General features: G+C 43.5%; 1 protein-coding gene across 1 annotated transcript in view; it reads right to left on the bottom strand.

The window, feature by feature from the left end:
- Window positions 1-25164, bottom strand: part of LOC139232368 (protein FAM149A-like) — a 187919-nt gene that overhangs the window by 58432 nt on the left and 104323 nt on the right. The window contains exons 2-7 of the mRNA XM_070862570.1: window positions 16421-16534; window positions 14195-14330; window positions 11333-11475; window positions 7048-7173; window positions 5928-6107; window positions 3673-3869 (exon numbers count right to left, since the gene is read on the bottom strand). Of these exons, the coding sequence (XP_070718671.1) occupies window positions 3673-3869; window positions 5928-6107; window positions 7048-7173; window positions 11333-11475; window positions 14195-14330; window positions 16421-16534 (896 nt within the window). The remainder of the gene's footprint in view (window positions 1-3672; window positions 3870-5927; window positions 6108-7047; window positions 7174-11332; window positions 11476-14194; window positions 14331-16420; window positions 16535-25164) is intronic.

The following is a 25164-nucleotide window of genomic DNA, read 5'->3' as shown; positions in this document are numbered from 1 at the left end:
TGGCCAAAATTGAGCCCATTGAAGCCATCACTGGAAGAAAAGATCCAAGCAGTCATGATCGAACTTGTGCATGTATCTCTGATCCACACAGGTCCTTTGATAAGTTAAAACATCCCTTTTCAGGTTATATCTATTAACCTGATAGAAGACCATGGGCCGGAATTTACTGTAAACATTGCATGAACGCCACCCGCCGTTCGTTAGACTTGTCATTGCCCGTTAAATTTCAATGAGCTTTTGCTGCAAGTGAGAGATTGAAATAACGCTGCGCCCTCTACAGAGCATCTGGGACCTGTGTGAACAAGGAAAGCAACTGTGTGTCTCCTTAAGCAATTAGATTGAAAAATGGTTAATGAACAGCACAAGGTCTGAACCAGGGGCCAGAATATTACCGGTGCTGCGAGTGTGAGTTTGAAGGTGGACCCATGTGAAAATGGCTGTGATTGACAGCGGGGCAGAAGTCCGCTCTGAACCCGCCTCCTTGTGAATTTCCAAAGTGACGGCTCTGCTTGCGGATTGCAGACCCTGCACTAAGCGGCATTTTACCAGATCCGAAGGATTCTTCCAAGTTTTTTTACAAGGTTCACGTCCCTTGGGTATCACATCAGGTAAGTGTGTCGGGTTCGCAACAACTCTGGAATGGTTTGACTTGGTCACAGCTGCAGAAGTGGTACAAAAGCTGTTTCGAATCAAAGAAGCTGGTTGTCTTCAGGATTTGGAATACACGTTTCAGCTTTATGGAGGTTTGAAGTGTTTACAGTGAACTCTATCCAGTGTCACCTCCTTGGAGCAACCGATCTCACCACTGACAGATCGCTTCTATCAATTCAACTTCAGCTGCCATCTATTCCATCAGCATCGGTGCCCTTGAAACTATCTCACATTGGTCCTCAGAATCCACCATGATCAGCCCCAACACCAACATCACTAGGCACACCAGCAGCACCAACAACACCATCAACATTCTCCGCAATCACCTGATGCTGCACAAAACACGGGGCATCAGCACCCGATCACATTGCTGCCCGGGTTGTCAGGGATAGCTTCAACATGGCCAGATTTACTTCACTTGAAGCTGTACACCCTGGTTGCCACTTGATACGCCAGGTTAGCATCACCGCACACCAAGACCATAAAGCATCCCTACAATGCCCAAGCCATTCCATTCACACTCATCACCATTGGGGTGTACCATTCTGTCTCATCATTCACTGAAACTCACTGCCACTTCCAAAGGTGCACACAGATCTGTCCAAGAAGGCAAAGTGTTGAAAATATAGATTTCAATGTTTGCCACCACATTCGCAGAAACTTTACATCAGCATTGGCGATAACACCCAAGTGCCTACCCTTGTGTATTGTTCGTTGGTATGATTGGACAAGGATGAGGGTGAGTTGAGGGGTGGCTAGTGAGATGGGGATGTGATAATGTAGATAGAGAGAGAGAGGGATGGGTGGAGGTGCAAGATAAGTTGCTGTGAGTAAGGATGTGCAGCAGTAGGGGAGGGAAGGCAGAGTGATAGGGATGTGATGAGTGGCATCGCAGGATGAAGTTGAGCGTGGCTTTGCAGCAATGTTTTGTGATCCACTGAGATCAATGAAAGGTTTGCACTACTGCAACCTGGTCTTCCTCACCACATTCCTGCTTGTCCAATGTGCAACCAGGCTGTGTTGGTCTCCTAAGGAGGTCACCTCTGCCCTTTGGAAGGGAAGAGAATCCCTTGTGTGGTGTGACTCACTCCATAAGCATCTGGAGGGAGTCATGGGAGAGCCTGGGTGCAGCCCAGTGTTCTGAACCTCAATGCTGCAGGACACTGACAGCACAACTGTCAAAATGAATGTGGGCATGGTCCCTTTAAGGAAACCGGCTGATGACGTGTCATCATACCCACTTCCTTTTAATTGGCCGGGAACCTCACAGGGCGGCCTTAACAAGCCCCATCCATGTAGAATCATGTCGGAGGCCAGGATCAACACAGCCACAGTGTTGGGACCCGCCACAGCAGTTACCCGCCCTGGACCTGCTGAGGTTGGTAAAAATCCAGCCCAGGATATGTCAGTTAGAATAGTGAATTCAATGTCAAATCAGGTACAGAAAGCGAAGTAACGAGAGCAAAAGAGAGATGAGGTTAAAAGAGAGAGAGAAAAGCAACAGAAAAAAGTTTTTTTTAAAACTAGGACTAGAAATTCGGTGCATTTGCGCCTCCCGTTAGCGCCCCCAGGGATGATAATGGTACGCTAACAGGAGGCCGGGTGCGGTGCAGGCAACGACTCCCGCCATATTGAGTGGGCGTTTAGCGATGGCGGCGCTGCAATGCTACGCCCCAATCTCCTGCGCCTGGAGATTGCGACGTCATTGCCGTGTGCATCACCCCTTTAGCGCCCCGGCCCCGAAATTCACTCTGCTCCACCCCCCCCCCCCCCCCCCCGCCTGCCGCAGCAACGCCGAGTGAAAGCACCGACAGCTGCACGAGGCACGGATCGAGTGGCTGGATGCTACCGGGGCGAAAATTAAAGGTGAGGTGGCCGAGTACAACATTTTTACAAACTTACCTGTGTTGTACCGCTGCTGATTCGGTTTCTTCGTGGGGTCCTGGCCGTGATCGCTCAGCGCGGCACCCCTGCGGCCTGGTGGTCCAGGTAGGTCCATTTTTCTTCTGCAGAGTCGGCAGCATGGGCCCTTCCCATTAATAGAGGAAATAGCCCCTCGGACACCGCAGCGCTGTGCGGCCCAGTGTGCAGCAGTCTGCCCTGTTAACGCCCCTGGAAGGAAGTGGAGCGCTTGATTTAGTGCTCGACTTCCTTCCGGGGACGTAACCCAAATTTCTCGAGAGGAACGGGACATCCGCTAAGACTCGCGTCTCCTGATTGTTACTGCCCCTAAACGGGGCGATACTAAATTTCTCCCTATTAATCTTTTTCTAAATCTCCAACAATTGAACTCTGAAGGAATGAGATTCCACATTTGTAAAAGTTAACTTTCAGTGCCAGAGAGGTTGTTTGGCAGTAATTACGACTTATCATGCCATAAAAACGGTACCAAGACTGAAATGGACAAGCCTTAACTTTCTGTGGAGAGGTTAGTCTGTATCTACGATGGAAGTGCAGGAACTTAACGTCGTTCAATACATTTGAATGGGGAGCAAGACAGCGAGATGCCACTTTTGTGCAGCTTATGGCAAAGCAGAGCATCTAGGACAGCAACTTCTGAATTTTTACATTTAACTGCACATCTGCACCCGCCTGAAGCTGCTGACTGATTTGTGCAGAAATATCGGTGCATGCTGTTAGCCTCACCACTATTTTCACAGAAAATTCTGGCCCAACAACTTCAGTTTATGAATTTTGAGTCTCTGATGTGGCTAAATCCGATATATTTATAATTACAGTGGAACCTCTCCATAACTGCTTTTTATAGTGGTTGAAATATTGAATCAAAAGGTGAATGCTGTAGTGAAAAATTCCCATTGAGTTATATTACCATTGGCCAGGACTACAAGGTATGGCCACTATAGAACACAGGTAGCTGCAAGTACAGGTTCAACTGAATTCCTGATAGCATTTAGGTTGTAAATAAATTACAGGTAATTTGTGCTGTAAACGTGCGAAAATTAATAGTTTGAACTACCTTAATATCACACCAACGGCTTTTGAGTCTTTGATCTCCAGTACCTGAAAGGGTGTTTTCCCAGTGTTTCCTGATCAGCTCTTCCAACATTTCAATCACATACCGCCAGATGTCATCGAATATCTCCGCTGATACAGCATCTTTAATGCAGGCATTGGGAGAAATGGGAGGGATGCCCCGTTTATTTCTCCTTCCAGCAAGTTGAGCTTTCTTTTGTTCTGAACTCTCATCATCACTAATACTGTAATTGAAGCACAGTAGCATTAATATGAACTTAGGGGTGCCTCCCTTCATACACAGACATTTAGTACCTACAATATCACTGAGCTCATTGCACAATTTAGGTGGTAAATGATCCTTCTTTGTCTTTACTATTAATATAATTTTATTTAAAGCGGTAAAGCTTTTGCCTTAGGATTTGAAGAATTGGGGCAGAAAGGGGGAGGAATTATGCTTTGAGTTCTGTGCAGTCGATAAAAATTAATTTGACTTTAATAACAATTGCCTCTGCACTATAAGTAACTGTGAATAATTGACTTTTGTTTTGAGAAACATTCTGCTAGTTCCACCTGGCCTACTCAAAAACTAGACTGTCAGTCCAAAACCACCTCTATGTTCCCCTCTCAAATTCCAGTGCTGTCTGTGATTTAAATCTGCCTGCTTTAGTCCTATAGTTTGAGTCAGTTCTCACTCAGGCCACTAGAGGGAGGCAGAATGTTCCATATCAGGAAAAATGGGGAAGGAGCACAGAATATCCATTTTATCCAGTTGGTGAAGCAGCAATAAAAATGGAGTATTTCAAAATTCCACAAGCTACAGAGCTACAACACCAAATTGGAGTTACAAGTGACACGTGATGCATACTGTACTTGTTAAATGGGTACATTTTGTTCTTTGTACCATTTTTATAATAAAAACTAATTTTTAAATAAATATCATAAAGTGGCCAGGGACTGTTTACTTCAAGGAATAAAAATGTAGAAAGAAGAACTTAACCAATTTAATTTCAAGTATTTTATTGTGCAGGTTAATAAAAAGAAAGATTAATGATGCAGTCTTGAACTAATGAAAACTAAACAATGTGAATTTGAATAGTGAGTCTTTGCACACTTCACATATCTTCAATTTCAAGCCACTAAAGTCAGACTGTCTGCAATCACTTAATGTGGAACCCGGAATAGACATGAAGGAAAAGTTACCTTATGAGCCATGTGCCATCTGAAATTTTTAACTTCTAAATTTACCAATATGATAATGTTTTTTTTCATTTTAACCTGCTTTTCTAAGCAGGGGAGAAAGATACCCACCAGAAACCAGTGAGGTCTTTAAATACGCAGATTGGTTTCCAATGACATCAGTGGGGCCCATCTGCTATTTTAACCGGTGGCCTGAACAGCGTTGAAGTCATTGTGGCTTTCCCACCAGGTGAAGCTAGTGGGAAGGAGAGTCAGGGCTAAAAGAGACCCAAAGAAATATGTTAATTAACTTTTTTTTTACTTTTGTTGAATGGCAAGGAGGACCAGGGGTTCTCCTCCAGACCCCGCAAGGAAAGTTCAGGCCTCCTTGCCTGGGCTCACCTACCTCCCGATCATGAGATGCTCCTGAAAGCACTGACCCACGACTTACCCGCGTGCTGGGGACTGTTCATGGGGACTTCCAATGGTCTCATGCCGGTTGATATTCCACTCCCATCCGCCAGCCAGATGCCATTTCCTGCTCATTTTGGGTAGGTAACTGACTAGAGGATGGTAGATGAGGCCCGGTTGTTAAAATAGCCTGGACCTCATACTGCCGAGGTTAGGGTGGGGGGAGCGGGGGTTCGGGGGGGGGTGGTACCGTTCACTTTGGCTCCCACAAGCTTGATTCCCGGACTGTTAAAATTGGGGCTTTTGTCTTTTGTCTCCATGTTTAACCAATCCACCTTCACCCTTCCATCCCCAAAATCTACAAAGGTTCTTGATTTCTCGGTAATTAGGAGGTCTGAAAGAATGATTTGCTGATTTGATCTCCCTCCATACAGCTCCATAAGACTCGCATTCCTCCATACAGCCTAGATGACAATGGCAACTTAACAAGCAGGAAATCAAAATTCCAGGTTGCTGCACGTTAATGCATGAGCCCAATCTATCACCAGGCTCCCATTGGTGAACCTTTGGTCGAGTCCCCTGCTCCATCATTTCTACACTCAAAGGAATGATAACAGTAACACAGTTTACATTACCCTGAAGCCATTCCTGAAAGCAGTTAACACTATATTTAGATAAAGAGATAGATAAAGAGATAGATATCCTCCACTTACCATTCTTTACTGTCATATGCAAAATACTCCTCAATGTTTCCATCCACATCATAGATCTCCTCTTCTAGGAATGAGAAAATGGAGGAGTCTGAGTCGAGGGAACTCAGAGTGGAGTTTGATTCTAACGCATTGTGGAAGGGAGATTGGGTGGGAAGCAGACGTATGCCTGAGAGGCTCAGCCTGAGAGAAGAGGGGAAATGTTTTTAGAGCTTTGCATTCTACAAGATGAATTTATTCAATCCTATATTGTTAGAGTTCTAAGCATTGCAATTAACAGAGCAATTTTATGGTGCTGATACATTTATTTCTGACATGTAAATGAAGACAATCATAACATAAGGAATGAACTAAAAATAGGCTGGAAATCATGTTAGTGATTCAGTATCAGTGAACAAACACTGCTCCGTCTCAAAAACAGAAAATGCTGGAAACCTTCAGCAGGTCAGTCAGTATGTGGGGAGGGAACAGACAAGTTAACCTTTCAGATGTAGACCCTTTATCAGAACTGGAAAAAATCACAGATGAAAAGCATTTAAAGGAACAGAACAAAGGGAAAGGGCTCGCCTGCACACACAACATGGACACACACGCATATATCTTTCTGATTAAATACTGTTCAGCTACAATATCCTCCAGTTCTGGCAAAAGGTCCATACCTGAAACTTTCACTCACCTGTTCTCTCCAGAGGTGCTGACTAACCTGCTGAGTGCTTCCAGCATGATCTGTTTTTGTTTCAGATTACCAGCATCTGCAGTATTTGTTTTGCTTTTTGTTTATGATTGCTGTGTTTGCCATGTATCAGGAGCATTAACCTATTTAAAATAAACAGCTTAATGCCTGCACAAAAATAATGGATAGAGGAATGTCATAAAAATACATTAATCATCCTTCTACGTATTACCCACAGTAATTTCTATATTACTTATTCTATTTTCTGAAATCATTAAGAATTGCAGAACAAAACCCAAAATAGTACAATTTGATCACAGCAATTAATTTAATAAGTAAAACTGACCCGAACCTTCATGATACAAAAATTATACAAAAGATCAGCTGACACTGGAAAATTCTTTCATAATGTTCACTGAAGGTCTGTTTAATCAATGATATAAAGCTTACTCTTTCATATCGCTGGTGCTATCATAGAAACTAGGTAATGTCCTAGTTACCATGGAGCTGTTTCCTCTGCTCTGGAAATGTTGAAAACCTTCATCTTTTGGCAGCAAGAGCTGGGTTCCCAAAATCCTGCAGCGTGTACAAAAAGGGTGCAGAAGTCAAACCATCCAGTTAGTTACATTACTTTTCACCAAACAGCATTTCTACACCAATCAAGATTAGACTGTTTTCCTTCTATTATAATATCTTCTTGCATGTGAAAGTGCACAAAGCAAAATACCTAAACAAACAACAAGATGTATTTATATAGCGCCTTTAACCTCACACAACCTGCCAAGGTGCTTCACAGGAGCATTATCAAACACAATTTGACATCGAGCCACTTCAGGACCTATTAGGACAGGTGGGCAAAAGCTTGGTCAAAGAGGTTGATTTTAAGAAGGATCTTAAAGAGAGGTAGAGAGGCGAGTGGTTTCGGGAGGGAATTCCAAAGCTTCGGCACTGCCGCCAATGGTGGAGCGATTAAAATCAGGGATGTACACGAGGCCAGAACTGGAGGAGTGCAGAAATCTTGGAGGGTGTAGGACTTGAGGACGTTACAGAGATAGGGAGGGGAAAGGCCGTGGAGAGATTTGAAAACAAGAATGGGAATCATAAAATCAAGGCTTTGCCGGACCGAGAACCAATGTAGATCAGAGCGCACGGGGGTGATGGGTGAACAGAACTTGGTGCGAGTTAGGATACAGGCAGCAGAGTTTTGGACAAAATCAAGTTTACAGAGGGTGTAAGGTGGGAGGCCAGCCAAGAGAGCATTGGGATAGTCAAGTCTTGAGGTAAAAAAGGCAAGGATGAGGGTTCCTGAGCTGAGACAGGGACAAAGATGGGCGATGTTGGGGAGGTGGAAGTAGCCAGACTTGGTGATGGGGAGGATATGTGGTCAGAGCTCAGCTCAGGGTCAAATAGGACAGCAAGGTTGCAAACAGTCTGGTTCAGCCTCAGGCAGTGGCCAGGGAGAGGGATGGAGTCAATGGCTAGGGAATGCAGTATGTGGTGGGGATCAAAGACAATGGCTTCGGTCTTTCCAATATTTATTACAAACAAATAAAACAAATAACTACTGTTGCCCAAACACCTTGCATTCCTATGTAATTTTTGTCAGCTCAATTTCCAGTTCAATATCCCATTTACTGATCAAAATCCAGGCCCATGGGCGCCTTACTGGTCACCGTCCAATACTTGTGAACTTTGTCCAGGTTTTGACTTGTCCATTCCTGACCTCCGAGCCTCTGATCATACTTACTACTCATATTACATGCCTCTATCCCATTGACTGTTCCTTCAGACCTCTGCTCTGCTCATTGCTCTTTGTTCAGGTATCTAGCCTTCTTATAGTCACCTCTCAGGTCTCTGTCTTGCTTACCACTTACTCTCTAGGCTTATGCCTTACTTATTGCTCACTGTTCAGGTCTCTGCCCAGTTCTTATTTTAGGTTATTTCTAAATAAATTTCTAGCTGAGTATCTCAATACAAAAACAAAAGAGAGACCCAAAGAAGCAACAATTGGCCTAGGGAGAGCAATCATTACACGAAAAACTGCCAACACAGGGAGGGATCCTAGGGAGCCTTTGTCAGAACACAATGCTGGGGGATGAGTCTGCGACCTTGGTGTCAGCATGGTTTTTTGTCTTGAGTAAAAAGCAAAACACTTTGGAGCTGACATTCAGCCCCGCCCGAAACGGGTCGCACCTGCCATTTTTTAAATGTTTTACCGCAGCTTCCGAATAGATGGCCTCTTTCGAGAAATTCAGCTGTTTGTCATTTTTTTTAAGGCAGACCGGAAGTCGGTCATAATGGGGGCGGAAGTGCGGCAGTAAGAACTGGTGAGGGGGCGGAGGTGGAGGCGGGATTGAGTCACCACTGCTGTCAATCAGCAGCAGAGCAATGATGATGTCAGTGTGCATGTGTGTCACCACGTCTCTCCCCTCATTTAAAAGGGAGAGAAGCAGCAATTGTTTAGCACTGGGCCACCGGGGAGGGTTTTGGCCGGGCCAGTGGCCTGGCACTTAAGAGGGGGTGCCAGGCTGCCTGTTGGCGGCCCGGCCAAACCCGGGGCCATAATTGTCCGGCCGATCGGGAAGTCAGCCGGGAAAAAAAACATGGCGGCCACGGCAGTGTGCCTACCCTTGAAGGGCCGCTGCGCTGCCATGGTTCACACACAGAGTACAAGGTGCACCGACAGAAAAAGCTGTCGGGGGCACCGCACGGTGCATTTATGATTTTTGCAGCTAAATTTCACCGGGAGGTGCGGGAGATCGGCGGTGTGCCCTTTGATTACGCACTTAGGACGGTCAGCAGCAGCGGGTCAGAAGCAGATACCGCCCAGCTGAATTTCGCTGGTGGTGGCCATTGGACCGGAAGTCGGCGGCCGCTCGACTCTATCACTTGGCCGCCGCTTTCTGGCGGTAAACGGCCTTTTTGGGAAGCTGAATTTCAGCCCCTGTAGGTGCTGGAAAAACAGAAAATGCTGTACTCATCAGGTCAGGCAGCATCCGTCGATAAAACATGAATCCGGTGATGTATCAGGGATAAAACCTTCCCTCGGCACTTGGTAGCTGCATGACCTGCTGAGGTCCTCCAGCGTTTTCTGCTTTTGTTTTGTTTTCCTTCCTTTACCCTGTTTCATCGGCTTCTCCTGTTTCAGCGTTATTGTGTCTGTAAGTACTCTAGTAATGACTCCATGAGGTAAGGTATTGCACGTGAACTGTTGTGACCTTAGTCCATTTATTGCAGCTCCTGAATGAAGGTACAGTATGGTGAACTCCCTTTTATATCTGGTTACCTGCAGTGTACAGGTGACCCCTAGGTCTCCACCAGTTGCACCCTCTGGTGGTACAGGCATAGTGTATACAGTGTGAAGATACATTCAGTGGTCTTATGTAACTGTACATTGAGTGTACAGGGTATATACTTATATTATACATACACAAGCGTCAGACCTGATTTACCTCTCACTGCCTCAGCCTCTTGATTCCCTTACTTCATTTATGACTATTTTAATTCTTTGATGCAAACATCTTCTTGGTCAAAGAATCATAGAATGATGCACCACAGATGGAGGATGTTCAGCCCATTGTGTCGGTGCCAGTGTTGGCTCTTTGAAAGGGCTATCCAATTAGTCCCATTGCCCTGCCCCTTCAGCAATTTTTACCTCTTCAATTATTCCTTTTAAAAGTTATTATTGATTTTCTTTTCACCAACCTTTCAGGTGGTGCATTCCAGATCAGAACAACATCCTCTAACCACCGCTTGATTTAAAAAAAAAAATAGGTTACAAATCATTCAGCAATACTCTCTTGTATTTTCCCATTTTTCCTCCCCTTTGTTCTGATTCAATTTAAATGAATGTTTAATTTTCATTGTTTTGTTCTGATAAAGGGTTATTCCTTAAACGTGAACTCATCTGTTCTCTTCATAGATACTGACGGCCTGCTTGGTGTTTCCAGCACTTTCTGTTTTTGTGTCAGATTTCCATTGTTTTCTCCTCCTATTTTAGCTCCCAGCGGGTCTCCAGCAGTAGTTAAAACCCACCTCACGTGAGTTCCCGCCCGCCCGCCCGTCAGCAACATGAGACCACAGTGATATTACGTGTCGGGCCTCATTACCATGCTACAGGTCCACTTCCTGCCCGGAATGGGTGGGAATCAACAGCTGGGCTGCAGAAAATTGGGCATCATGAGCTTGTAGGTAGGTGTGGGGAAGGGGATTCTGGGAGGGTCTCGCGGGAGGGGTAAGTCTAGGGTAAGGGAGGCCTAAACTGTTTTTGTGGCACCCAGATGAGCACTCCTGGCCCTCCTGGCCCGACAAAGAACAGTAAAAAAACTTACTTTCAGAGCTTCCTCACATCTCGATCCTCTTCTGAGCAGCTCCAAAATGGCAGGAAAGCCACAGTGGGTTAAAATTTCAGTCAGGGCCCGATCAGGTCATCAGTCCCAGACCTACTCATTTAAAGGACCCCAGCAGGTGGATATCTTTGTCGCCTGTTCAGAAGAGCAGCTTAAAGTTAGGATCAGCATGTAGCAGGCAGGAAATTGGCAGGTAAGTCACCCGGCATGTTAACTGCTCACCTGCCTGGTTTTCGCTGGACAGCTAGGTTTAAAATCCCCTCTGCATATTTCTTTTTCTAATCCTCACTACATAAATGGCTATTTCCGTCTTATTGTTTCAGTTAATAATGCTGTTAGGTGTTATCTGGAGATAGGTGACTTGTTCTATTTGGTGAAGTACTCGCCTGAGTTGGGGTGAACGTTCCGTCCATTCTCGACACTCAGTTTGAATGCTTTCAGTACGACAGCTCACCTTTCCCTCAAACAGCATCTCATCGATTTCCCAGAACAGCTGATGTACTGTCCGTGTGTTTGCTTTGTCAAATTCCTAAAACCCAAGCACAAAGAATTCTTATTTGCCAGCGATGTCTCTTATGAAAGTAACTTGTATTGTTTCTGGCTGAATCAGGTGTGAGTAAGAGAGCAGTTGTGGATCGATGCAAATTAAATTTCTTTGGACTGTTATGAGAATCCAACATCAGAGGTGAAACACAAAAATCTACACCTGAACTTACACGACAAAAACGGACTGCAAATGAAGAAATCCAAATTTGAGTGTAAGCTTCTAAATAATTTTATGGATTCAGATCGATTTGGTCAGTGCTGAGGCTGTGGAGTAGGCCTTAGTGTCCCCAGGATAATAAGGGGATTAAAAAAAACAGGGTTCCCAGGAAAATTAGATAGATTGCTTCCAGAAAATAACATTTTGGGATGCAGTATATGAGTAATTTGAGACATGACATATGGTAAGTGTAACATGCTCAGGAGGAGCAGGTGACTTTGGACCTTTGGTTCTCAAAGCTTTCCACCACTAGGGTTTAACTCACATTATAGTTGGGTCTATTGTAAACAATGAGATTGATTGTTATGCTTAGTCAACAACTACATGATCATTGAATTGTACACTACCAGGATGGCAGTCTAGCAATTTAAAAAAATTAATTCCTGAGATGTTGGTGTCGCTGGCAAGGCCAGCATTTATTGCCCATTCCTAATTGCCCTTGAGAAGGTATGGTAAGCCACCTTCTTAAATCACTGATGTAACGGTTTGGTACAACTGGCTTGCTTGGCAGTTAATAGTTAACCACATAATATCTGCAAAATGACATAGACAGGCTAAGTGAGTGGGCAAAAATTTGGCAGATGGAGTATAATGTTGGAAAGTGTGAGGTCATGCACTTTGGCAGAAAAAATCAAAGAGCAAGTTATTATTTAAATGAAGAAAGATTGCAAAGTGCCGCAGTACAGTGGGACCTAGGGGTACTTGTGCATGAAACACAAAAGGATAGTATGCAGGTACAGCAAGTGATCAGGAAGACCGATGGTATCTTGGCCTTTATTGCAAAGGGGATGGAGTATAAAAGCAGGAAAGTCTTGCTGCAGCTCTATAAGGTATTGGTGAGGCCACACCTGGAATACTGTGTGCAGTTTTGGTTTACATATTTACAAAAGGATATACTTGCTTTGGAGGCAGTTCAGAGAAGGTTCACTAGGTTGATTCTGGGGATGAGGAAAGGTTGAGTAGGTTGGGCCTCTACTCAGTGGAATTCAGAAGAATGAGAGGTGTATAAGATTTTGAGGGAGCTTGACAAGGTGAATGCAGAGAGGATGGTTCCACTGATGGGGGAGACTAGAACTAGAGGGCATAATCTTAGAATAAGGGGCTGCCCATTTAAATCTGAGATGCCGAGAAATTTCTGTGGAATTTGCTGCCTCAGAGAGCTGTGGAAGCTGGGACATTGAATAAATTTAAGACAGAAATAGACAGTTTCTTAAACGATAAGGGGATAAGGGGTTATGGGGAGCGGGCAGGGAAGTGGAGCTGAGTCCATGATCAGATCAGCCATGATCTTATTGAATAGCGGAGCAGGCTCGAGGGGCTGTATGGCCTACTCCTGCTCCTATTTCTTATGTTCTTATGTTCTTATATGTTTCTATTCCTGAGCTACCTGGTGACCCTGCTGGAAAGCGCAGTGTGTAGACTGCAGGTGAGAATAGCAGCAGGTCTTTTTGTGATGCTCCCCGCTGTGGACTAGTTTCTTAACATTCACAGGAAGAATGGGCACTTGTGCAAGGTGACAGAGGGTGCCTGGTATTTGTGGAACCATACCCCAATAAGAGTTCTAACTTTCAGGAGAGGATGGGGAGAAAAGGGGTGAAAAGCAAATACAGGTGCAACATCCCAAATCCGGAACTCCAAAAACCGGAATTGTCTAAAAACTGAACATTTTGCACATAGCTGATGGAGTCGTCCGGAATCCTGAATTATTGTCCGAAAATGGGACATTTTTCAGGCAAAACCCAAAATACGGAATGGATTTAGTCAAGGATTCCAAATTTCAGACAAGAAAATCAAGTCTGAGACCCGGAATCCTCGACCGAATCTGTGCGGAAGGTCGGGTTTTGCTGGATTTCGGACCTCGCCGCTCAAAACCCAGCATGGATTCGGTTGAAGATTCCGGATTTCAAACTATTGATTTTCTTGTCTGAGATCCGGAAAAGCCCAAAAAACGGAACGGACTCAGTCCAGATGATTCCGGATTTCGGACGTTGTACCTGTAATCAGTTATTGACCAGACAACAGACCGATTCAGAATTCAGGTGGTGGCTGGATTTTAAAACAAATTTGGCCAATCTTGAACCACATGGTTATGAGTCCACAATACAAAATTGCACCTCCAAGTCAGAACTCACAACTGGTATAAAATGTTGGGTTACATTTATATCTACTTGAAACAAATTTCATTTTTTTCTCTCCCACCTCTTTATCTGTGAGTTGCAGACCAGCAGTGGTAAAATTATTCTGCTTCAGCAGGCGACCATTCTTTATGTCACCAGTTTCTACTCCCAGGTACTGTCCACAGCACCAACCATCCTCGTCACCCTATCTCTAACACGAGGTATCCTTGTCACCCCATCTATAACTCCCAGCATCCTCGTCACCCTATCTCTAACACTAGGTATCCTTGTCACCCCATCTATAACTCCCAGCATCCTTGTCACCCTGTCTATAACTCCCAACATCCTTTTCACTCTGCAATACTCACATCATCTCTCCAGGAGTAGACTGAACTGCGTTCAGTGGAAAGGCCTGTTGTATAGCTCTGGATTGCAGACCAAGAATTATTAAGGTCTGTTGGCGTGGTCTGCCCACTAGATGATTCAGATACAATGGATTCACTACTAAAGGGAAAAGGAAAGTTACTTTCCATCACATGGTATGTCATGCAGCCAGCTATTGTAATATTAAAATAAAAATAGAACCTCTACATTCCGTTTGTGTTTTTTCCAGCATAGTATTGAAATATAGAAAGAACTTGCATTTATATAGTGCCTTTCACAACTTCAGAACATCCCAAAGTGCTTCACAACAAATGAAGTACTTTTGAAGTGTAGTCACTGTTATAATGTTGGAAGCATAGCAACCAATTTTGCGCACAGCAAGATCCCACAAACAGCAATTAAGGGAGTGCAGCGAAGGTTCACCAGACTAATTCCCGGGATGGCAGGACTGACATATCAAGAAAGACTGGATCAACTGGGCTTGTTTAAACATTTAAAATTCTGATGGGTTTAGACAGGTTAGATGCAGGAAGAATGTTCCCAATGTTGGGGAAGTCCAGAACCAGGGGTCACAGTCTAAGGATAATGGGTAAACCATTTAGGACCGAGATGAGGAGAAACTTCTTCACCCAGAGAGTGGTGAACCTGTGGAATTCTCTACCACAGAAAGTTGTTGAGGCCAATTCACTAAATATATTCAAAAAGGAGCTAGATGTAGTCCTTACTACTAGGGGGATCAAGGAGTATGGCGAGAAAGCAGGAATGGGGTACTGAAGTTGCATGTTCAGCCAATAACTTATTGAATGGCGATGCAGGCTCGAAGGGCCGAATGGCCTACTCCTGCATCTATTTTCTATGTTTCTATGTTTCTATGAAATAAATTGCTGCTGAGGAGTCTGACAGCGCCAACAACCAAAAATATTGTTTTCCTTACCCACTGGATATTTATCAAAGGGTTAGCAATATGTTTCACTAATAAATATCTTAACAATGGTGCTAATGCAGCCAGATGGAATCTGTCAGAGATTTACAGCATCACTCGAATTAATGTATAAGAGCATCATTGCCTTTGGGGCATAGCAGCAGACAGTGACATCACATGAATAAGTTGCATTTTATCAAAATTCTCTGAGTGAAAGTATTATGCTGAAAAATTTATGATATCAAAGATTTACCCACAATTTGTTTTTAATCATGTACCCCCACCCAAACTTTCTTGCTGACGGCGTTGACTTATTTGCTTCCACTATGGCATCAGTCCTCCAATACCAGCCCAAGTATCAGTCTGTGAGCCTAGATTGTTTTCAGGCTATCCTACCACAGGAAGATCACAGTGAGTTCTCATCCCATCTTCATTTGTTGTCCACGTATGTACACTGGACAGGAGCTTAAGTCATGGCTGATTTTCTACTCACTAGCCCAGGGTATTGGAGCCAATTATCAGGTTCCCACTTCCTGCAAATTAAATCAACTAATTTAGCATGGAGTAGGATTGATCCAGGGACGTTACTGGTTTATATCGCTCAGGAACCACACAGCATTTAACCAGTGATACATTAATAAATGTCTTTTGATACATTGCATATTTGTTGACTCAAGAACACAGCAACATTTAAAAATAATAATACAAAAGCAAAATACTGCAGATGCTGGAAACCTAAAATAAAAACAGAAAATGCTGTAAGTACTCAGCAGGTCAGGCAGCATCTATGGAGCGAGAAACAGAGTAAATGTTTCAGGTCGATAACCTATCGTCAGAAGTGGAAAAAGTTAGAGATGTAACAGATTTTAACAACAATGCCATTCCTAATCTGAATGAGCATAACAAGCATGGAAATATATCATTAACATGCACTATTGTATTTACTGTTGCCAAAATTCACACTAAACTTCCCAGCAAGCCAAATCATTTCACTAGCAATCAATGGAAAATTCAATGATAATTTAATAAATTGTAAGTGTAACTTTCCCGTGTGTGAGAAATGGAGAATGGTGTACTTCAAATAATTGAACTTGTAGCCTTTTTATTCACATCTTTATAACAAACACAATAATATCTACCAGGAGCCTGGTCAGTGCAAATGCACCAATATTCAACAATTACACCTGGCTTCACCTCATGACTAAACTAATTCCCGTGTACATTAATCATTCATAACTGTACCATTTCTCCCTAATTATCACTTAAATAATGCATGAAAACATTTTACCTGTTGTAACTTTGAATTGCTCCTTGAACATGTTTTGTAAAGTTGGCTGGAAGAGAATCACTTGTTTTTTCAGGAAAATGGTTATAGTCAGCTGTTCCTTTTGATAATCCCGTTCTGTTGGAAATTAGAAGACAAATAAGTAACATAGCATTGTCTACTTCTTGATCTGATCGTTGTAAAAATGATTAGTCCTGAAATTGTGTGGCTGTTTCAGCGAATTCCAGCTGGAAGTCCATTGGCAGACCACTGGAACAGCTTCAAACTCAGCCTGGACCCAGATACACCAGGACCTGACCTTAAGTGTATGGCTTTGTTGGTGAGGGGAAGGGGGGGATGAAACTTATGTGCACCCCTACAAGGCCATCAGCACAAGACTTCCTAAATTGGGAGTTCCCACTTCTAGGCCCTCAGTTGAGATTTGGCGTAACATTGCTACAAGTATCTCTGGGAGTACCTAGCCGATAGCAGCAGTTGGGATCTGGATTCCCGAAGATTGAGGGGATTTTTTGTGTTACATTTTAAAGTAGCCCCCTGAAAAAATGGACCGCTAGGAACAGCCAGACCTGGCACCTCCCCACCCGTTGGCCAGCCAGCCTACAGCAATGCTTCTGCAGCCCTTGGCAGGAGAAGGCCGATTGGTGAAGGCCCCTCCCTTAACCCTACAAACTTTGGTGGGGTCAGCAATCGGTACCACTGGAGGGAGAATAGGAGCATTGAAGTTTCTCCAGTCTTTCCTCATAATTCAGTCCTCTAACACTCGCAATCATCCTGTGACTCTTTACTGCTCTAACTCCAACGATTGAAAGTCTCCCTTCTAACTTGGTGATCAGAATTGGACACGGCAATCTAGTGCAGTCTGACCAATTTAATCACAACTCCCTTTGACTTGTATTCTACAGTATTGGCTTTATAATTCAATATTTTATTGGACTAACGAGAGTGGGCTAAAATCCAGGCCTTTAAGTTGGAAGCACAGTGTTGTCATCAACTCTATTTCCTAGCCTTAGAAGTGAAAGCTCCAGTGAGTTACTGGTTCCTACCAATGCTCTCTAAAACCATTTGCATTTTCCCCACCCTCTTACCTCCAACTGCAGTGAGACATCGATGGTTGACATATATATATATATATATATCACCTCTCTGTCCTCCCCCAATGATTTTACATTTCACATCATTCATTCCAGTTTTTTTTAACCATTCTCTTTATAATATTTTACATAAATTGTTGCTGCATATCTCCTCCTAATACATTTTATATCACTTAATGTATCCAATACAGTTTAGATTCTTTGCCGAATATCTCCCTTGATGTAGCAGAGGAAATTTAAATCACACAACACTAGCAGGGACCCGATCTTGGTTTCCTCTTCACTAGCTGGTTGTTTGCGCCACGGTGGCTCCACCAAAATGAGGCCCAAGGCCCAGTATCAGAGGCACCTCGGGCTTCACTATTCAGGCACAGGGAATGTACCCTCACCCCCACGTGCCCCAAAAATGGTTGCTCCCAAATTTCTACCCCTAAATTTTCAAAGCTATCAACCAAGCCAGCTTTAAGCTATGAAAAATAAAAGCACATTTTGAAACATAAAGAAATAAATGATCACAGCTAGTTCATTTTTGTTGGATAACAACATGAGTTGATCTTTCAGGTGGATTGATTCTAATTACAGACTTTGACTGATGATTAGCCAGCTGCTGAGAGACTGTGCTAAGAATATATCTGACACAAGCTCAGAGTTCATCTATCAACAATGCACTAAGTTTGAAGAATCATAGAAAGAGTGGATCTGTAGTTAAACAATTCGGTGTCTTTACCTCCTACAATGTCAGAAGTACGTAATACATGCCCATTTCTGAAGACCTTTACTGTGTTTACAGTGAGTTGGAAGGAGTGCACAGTCTATGGCTTTATAAGGCTCATCAGCAAAAGCTTGGTGGAGACTGAAAAAATAATAAACGGGTTAACTTGTAATCTGCCTCAAGACAAACAGGTAACAATGAAAGGAAACGGGCACGCTCCCGATGTATCCCTTTGGCTGATGTCATCAGAGAACTCCACCAAGGGAGTGGAGGAAATATAAGGCTCCGCAGAAGATGAGCCCTGAAAATGGGAATTGATATATAAAATACTCCTGGCTGAGGCACAACTAGGAACAGTAATCAGAGGACTTACCCCCAGGGTTTCCTTCTCCAATGCAGCATATTTTTAATTCATTCCTCTGATCTCTGTCTATTTTAGAGTGCAAAGGTCATGCATGCGGGTGTTCCTCAGAAAAGCTGAGTAGTGGCTGGTGGCTGTTTTGGACCTAGTCACACATTAACTGAGGTTAAGGGAGAGCAAGAAACAAATTTGAATTATGTATATAGAGGTGAAAAACCGAAAGTCTGAACTCAATGCTGAGCAACTTTGGCTTCCTGTTTGATCCTGAGCTGAGTTTCAAGTTTCAGATCTGGCCTATCATCAAGATCACCATACTTCCACCTCAGGAACATTTTACCTGCCTCAGACCCTACCCCGTCTCACTAAGAGGTGCATGAGAGTAGCCTCTGTTCAGCACCTCTGTGAGGTGATACAGAGAAGTGGAAAACTCAGTGGAAAATCACTGGAACAAAATCACATCCTGTCACTCCATGGCACAACAGATGAATAATTCAAGGAATGATTTAAAAATAACTGTTTCCAGGGTTTATATGAGCCTTATAGTGTATGTGTAGATTGCTTATTAAAATTGGTGTGAGACCATATTTTTTAGAAGCAGGGGGTAATTTTCACCTTCACCACCCAGACGGAAAACTGACGTGATTGACCGTGATTATAGAAACTGCCCGGTTTTCATTTCCATTGAAATCAGCATAATCCAATCCACAATGCCAGTTCTGCACCTAGCTGGCAAGTTAAAATCTACCCGTAATCTTACATCACTTCAGTTTTACTGCAACCAGGTCAGGGTGGGGAGACAGCAAAAATTCCTCATTGCCCAATTTTCCTGATGTTTCTGTTGCTATCCCACCTGATTTGGTATGGGATAGCAGAGGAAAATCCAGCCCTATATTTTCTATGCTGATGTGTAGCAAAAAGTAATTATATTTATAACTATATTCTCTCATTCATAGAAACATGGTAACATAGAAATCTACAGCGCAGAAGTAGATCATTTCGTCCCATCGTGTCCACGCCAGCCAACAAAGAGCCGCACGGCCCTCAGTCAGCAGCCCTGAAGGTTACATATAAACCTATGAACAATGTACAATGGCGGAAAGGTAAAGAGCATCCGGCCCAACCAGTCTGCCCCACACAACTGCGATACCCCATGTATCGCAACATTTTACACTCCACCACAAACGGAGCCATCCCTGGGAGAGGCAAAAAAAGATTAAAAACTCAGGCCAATTGGGGAACAACATCTGGGAAAATTCCTCTCCGACCCATCCAGGCGATTGAAACTACAGGAGATCACCCTGGCCGTATTCGATTCCCTGAAGTACTTACCATCATATCTATGCCAGCCAACAAGAGGTTAGCAAGTCTAATCCCACTTACCAGCTCTAGGTCCATAGCCCTGCAGGTTATGGTACTTCAAATGCCCATCCAAGCACCTTTTAAATGTGGTGAGGGTTTCTGCCTCCACCACCCTTCCAGGCAGTGAGTTCCAGACCCCCACAACCCTCTGCGTGAACAAATTTCCCCTCAAATCACCTTTAAACCTTCCACCAACCACTTTAAAATTAAGCCCCCTCATAATTGACCACTCCACCAAGAGAAATAGACCCTTGCTATCCACTATATCCAGGCCCCTCAAAAATGTTATACATCTCAATGAGATCTCCACTGAGCCTCCTCTGTTCCAAGGAGAACAAACCCAACCTATTCAATCTGTCCTCATAGCTAAGATTCTTGATTCCAGGCAGCATCCTTGTAAATCTCCTTTGCACCCTCTCCAGTGCAATCAAGTCCTTCCTATAATACGGCGACCAGAACTGCACACAATATTCCAGCTGTGGACTAACCAGAGTATTATACAATTTAAGCATAACCTCCCTGCTCTTCTTTCTATGCCTCGGCCAATAAAGGCAAGCATTCCGAAAGCCTTTTTAATCACCTTATCCATCTGGCCTGCTTTCAGGGATCTGAGACAAGCACTCCAAGGTCCCTTTGTTCATCTACACTTCTAAGTGGCCTACTGTTTAATGTGTATACCTTTTCCTTATTAACCCTCCCAAAGTGCATCACCTCACACTTCTCTGAATTAAATTCCATTTGCCACTGCTCTGCCCACCTGACCAGTAGATTGATATCCTCCTGCAGCCCATGACTTTCCTCTTCATTATCAAGCACACAGCCAATTTTAGTGTCGTCTGCAAACTTCTTAATCATACCCCCTATATTCAAATCTAGATCATTTATGTATACCACAAAAAGCAAGGGACCCAGTACTGAGCCCCGCGGAACCCTGGAAACATCCTTCCAGTCACAAAAGCATCCATCAACCATTACCCTTTGCTTCTTACCTCTAAGCTAATTTTGTATCCAACTTGCCACTTTGCCCTAGATCCAATGGGCTTTTACCTTCGTGACCAGTCTGCTATATGTGACTTTATCAAAAGCTTTGTTAAAGTCCATATACACTAAATCGTAAGCACGACCCTCATTGAATTTTTCGAGGAGGTAACCAGGAGGGACAATCAGGTTAGTAAAACACGATCTTCCCTTAACAAATCCATGCTGACTGTCCCTGATTAATCCATGCCTTTCTAAATGTAGATTTATCCTGTCCTTCAGGACTTTTTCCAATAATTTTCCCACCACTGAGATTAGGTTGACAGGCCTGCAATTACTCGGCCTCGCTGTTTCTCCCCTCTTAAACAAGGGTACCATATTAGCAGTCCTCCAGTCCTCCGACACCATGCCTAAATCCAAAGAGAACTGGAAAATGATGGTCAAGGCCTCTGCTATTTCCTCTTTTGCTTCGCTCAACAGCCTGGGATGCATTTCATCTGGGCCTGGGGACTTATCCACTTTCAAAGCTGCTAAGCCTGTTAATACCTTCTCTCTCACTATGTTTATTTCATCCAGAATTTCACACTCTTCCTTGATAGCAGTAACTGCATTGCCCCTTTCCTTTGTGAAAACAGACGCAAAGTATTCATTAAGAACCATACCCGCATCTTCCGCCTCCACACAGAGATTACCCTCATGGTCTCTAATAGGCCCTACCCTTTCTTTAGTTATCCTCTTACTCTTAATATATTTATAGAACATATTTGGGTTTTCCTTAATTTTACTTGCCGAGAATTTTTCATGCTCTCTCTTAGCATTCCTAATATCCTTTTTAATTTTACCTCTGAACTTTTTATATTCCTCCAGAGATTCTACAGTATTTAGCCGTCGATATATGACATACGCTGCCCTTTTTTTTTTATCCTCCCCTGTAAGTCCCTAGAAATCCAGGGGGCTCTAGAATTGTTACTTCCACCCCTTTTCTTTAAGGGCACATGTTTGGCTTGAGCCCTCCACTCTCCTCCTTGAATGCCTCTCACTGTTGTGACATTGATTTATCTACAAGTAGCTGTTTCCAGTCCACTATGGCTAAATCACTCCTCAACTTAGCAAAGTTAGCTTTTCCCCAATTTGGGACATTTATTCCTGGTCTATTCTTGTCCTTATCCATAACTAATTTGAATCTGACTGAATTATGGTCACTGGCACTCAAGTGCTCTCCCACTGATGCCCTTCCATATGCCCAGCCTCATTCCCCAAAACTAAATTCAGAACTGCCCCCTCCCGTGTTGGGCTTGTTACATACTGACTAAAAAAGTTATCTTGAATGCATTTTAAGAATTCTGCATCATCTATACCCTTCACACTATATTTGTCCCAATCAATATTAGAATAGTTGAAATCCCCTACTATTACTGCCATATGGTTTTTGGACTTCAAAGAAATTTGCCTACATATTTGCTCTTCTATCTCCCTCCTGCTGATTGGGGGTCTATAATACATGCCCAGCAGTGTGATCACCCCTTTTTAATTTTTCAGTTCGACCGATATGACCTCATTTGATGATCCCTCTAACATAGTGGCTAAAGTATATGTTGGTCCCTTAGAGGACGAGACCAGGGGATTAGTAATGGGGAACATGGAGATGGCAGAAACTCTGAACAAATATTTTGTATCAGTCTTTACAGTAGAGGACACTAACAATATTCCAACAGTGGATAGTCAAGGGGCTATGGGGGGGGGGGGAGGAACTTAACACAATCACAATCACTAAGGAGGTGGTACTTAGTAAGATAATGGGACTAAAGGTAGATAAATCCCCTGGACCTGATGGCTTGCATCCTAGGGTCTTAAGAGAAGTAGCGACAGGGATTGTGAATGCATTTGTTGTAATTTATTAAAATTTCCTGGATTCTGGGGAGGTCCCAGCAGATTGGAAAACTGCAAATGTGACGCCCCTATTTAAAAAAGGAGGCAGACAAAAAGCAGGAAACTATAGACCAGTTAGCCTAACATTTGTGGTTGGGAAAATGTTGGAGTCCATTGTTAAAGAAGCAGTAGCAGGACATTTGGAAAAGCAAAATTCAGACAAGCAGAGACAGTATAGATTTATGAAGGAGAAATCATAGAAACATAGAAACATAGAAAATAGGTGCAGGAGTAGGCCATTCAGCCCTTCTAGCCTGCACTGCCATTCAATGAGTTCATGGCTGAACATGCAACTTCAGTACCCCATTCCTGCTTTCTCGCCATACCCCTTGATCCCCCTTGATCATGTTTGACAAATTTGCTGGAATTCTTTGAGGATGTAACAAACAGGATGGATAAAGGGGAGCCAGTGGATGTGGTGTATTTGGACTACCAGAAGGCATTTGACAAGGTGCCACATAAAAGGTTACTGCACAAGATAAAATTTCACGGGGTTGGGGGTAATATATTAGCATGGATACAGGATTGGCTAACTGACAGAAAACAGAGAGTCGGGATAAATAGTTCATTCTCGGGTTGGCAATCAGTAACTAGTGGGGTGCCACAGGGATCAGTGCTGGGATCCTAACTATATACAATCTATATTAACTACTTGGAAGAAGGGACCGAGTATAATGTAGCCAATTTTGCTGACAATACAAAGATAGGAGGAAAAGCAATGTGTGAGGAGGACACACAAAATCTGCTAAAGGACATAGACAGGCTAAGTGAGTGGGCAAAAATTTGGCAGATGGGGTATAATGTTGTCAAGTGTGAGGTCATGCACTTTGGCAGGAAAAAATCAAAGAGCAAGTTATTATTTAAATGGGGAAAGATAGCAAAGTGCTGCAGTACAGCAGGACCTGGGGGTACTTGTGCATGAAACACAAGAGGATAGTATGCAGGTACAGCAAGTGATCAGGAAGGCCAGTGGAATCTTGGCCTTTATTGCAAAGGGGTTGGAAGTCAAAAGCAGGGAAGTCTTGCTGCTGTTATACAGGGTATTGGTGAGGCCACACCTTGAATACCTGCTTTGGAGGCAATTCAGAGAAGGTTCACTAGGTTGATTCTGAAGATGAGGAGGTTGACTTATGTGGAAAGGATGAGTAGGTTGTGTAGTGTTTCTGCACCTTGTTACAAACTCACACGAGGTATGGATATATCAGACACGGTCACTCTGTGACCTTCACTTTATTTCCAGGACTGAAGAGTGCTGATCCTGGGTGGGACCTCCCCTTTTATACCTGGAAGCCCAGGTGAGGAGCTCACTCAATGTGGTCAGAGTGTGCATTACAAGGGTACAGGTACAGTATGCATGCGTTACAGTTAGATACTTATAGTCATTGCAAGATGGTGAAATACATGACAGGTTGGGCCTCTACTCATTGGAATTCATAAGAATGAGAGGTGATCTTATCGAAATGTATAAGATTATGAGGGGGCTTGACAAGGTGGATGCAGAGAGGATGTTTCCACTGATAGGGGAGACTAGAACTAGAGGGCATAATCTTAGAATAAGGGGCCGCCCTTTAAAACTGAGATGAGGAGAAATTTCTTCTCTGAGGGTTGTAAATCTGTGGAATTCACTGCCTCAGAGAGCTGTGGAAGCTGGGACATTGAATAAATGTAAGACAGAAATAGACAGTCTCTTAAACAATGTGAATAAGGGATTATGGGGAGTGGGCAGAGAAGTAGACCTGAGTCCATGATCGGATCAGCCATGATCGTATTAAATGGCGGAGCAGCCGCAAGGGGCCATATGGCCTACTCCTGTTCCTATTTCTTATGTTGTTATGTTCTTATATCATCCCTTCTCACCCCTGTAATAGTTTCTTTAATCAATACCGCGACCCCCCCATCGCCTTTCTACCCCGCTCTCTCTCTTGTCTAAAAATCCTGTAACCTGTTAGCTGCCAAACCTGCCCCTCTTTCAGCCATGTCTCTGTAATGACTATAATGTCATACTCCCAAATGTCTACCTGTGCTCTCAGCTCATCTGCCTTATTCGCTATACACCTTGCATTGAAATATATACCATTAGCAAGGGAAGACCTCCTTGATTACAACTTAATAACACTTGTTTCCTCTGTCTTACTGATTCACTTTCCAAATTCTTGCTTTCCAATTTCAGCTTTACTTCCTTCCATATTGAATTTGTTCTCAGGTTCCCATCCCCCTGTCAAGCTAGTTTAAACTCTCCCCAACAGCACTAGTAAATCTCCCCGCGAGGATATTCGTCCTGGTGCTGTTGAGGTGCAACCCATTCAGTTTGCACAGG

This window comes from Pristiophorus japonicus, chromosome 2 (assembly GCF_044704955.1).
Source record: "Pristiophorus japonicus isolate sPriJap1 chromosome 2, sPriJap1.hap1, whole genome shotgun sequence".
NCBI classification, from domain to species: Eukaryota; Metazoa; Chordata; class Chondrichthyes; family Pristiophoridae; genus Pristiophorus; species Pristiophorus japonicus.
The sequence above is the reverse complement of the archived record's forward strand: the minus strand, read 5'-3'. Positions and strand labels throughout refer to the sequence as shown.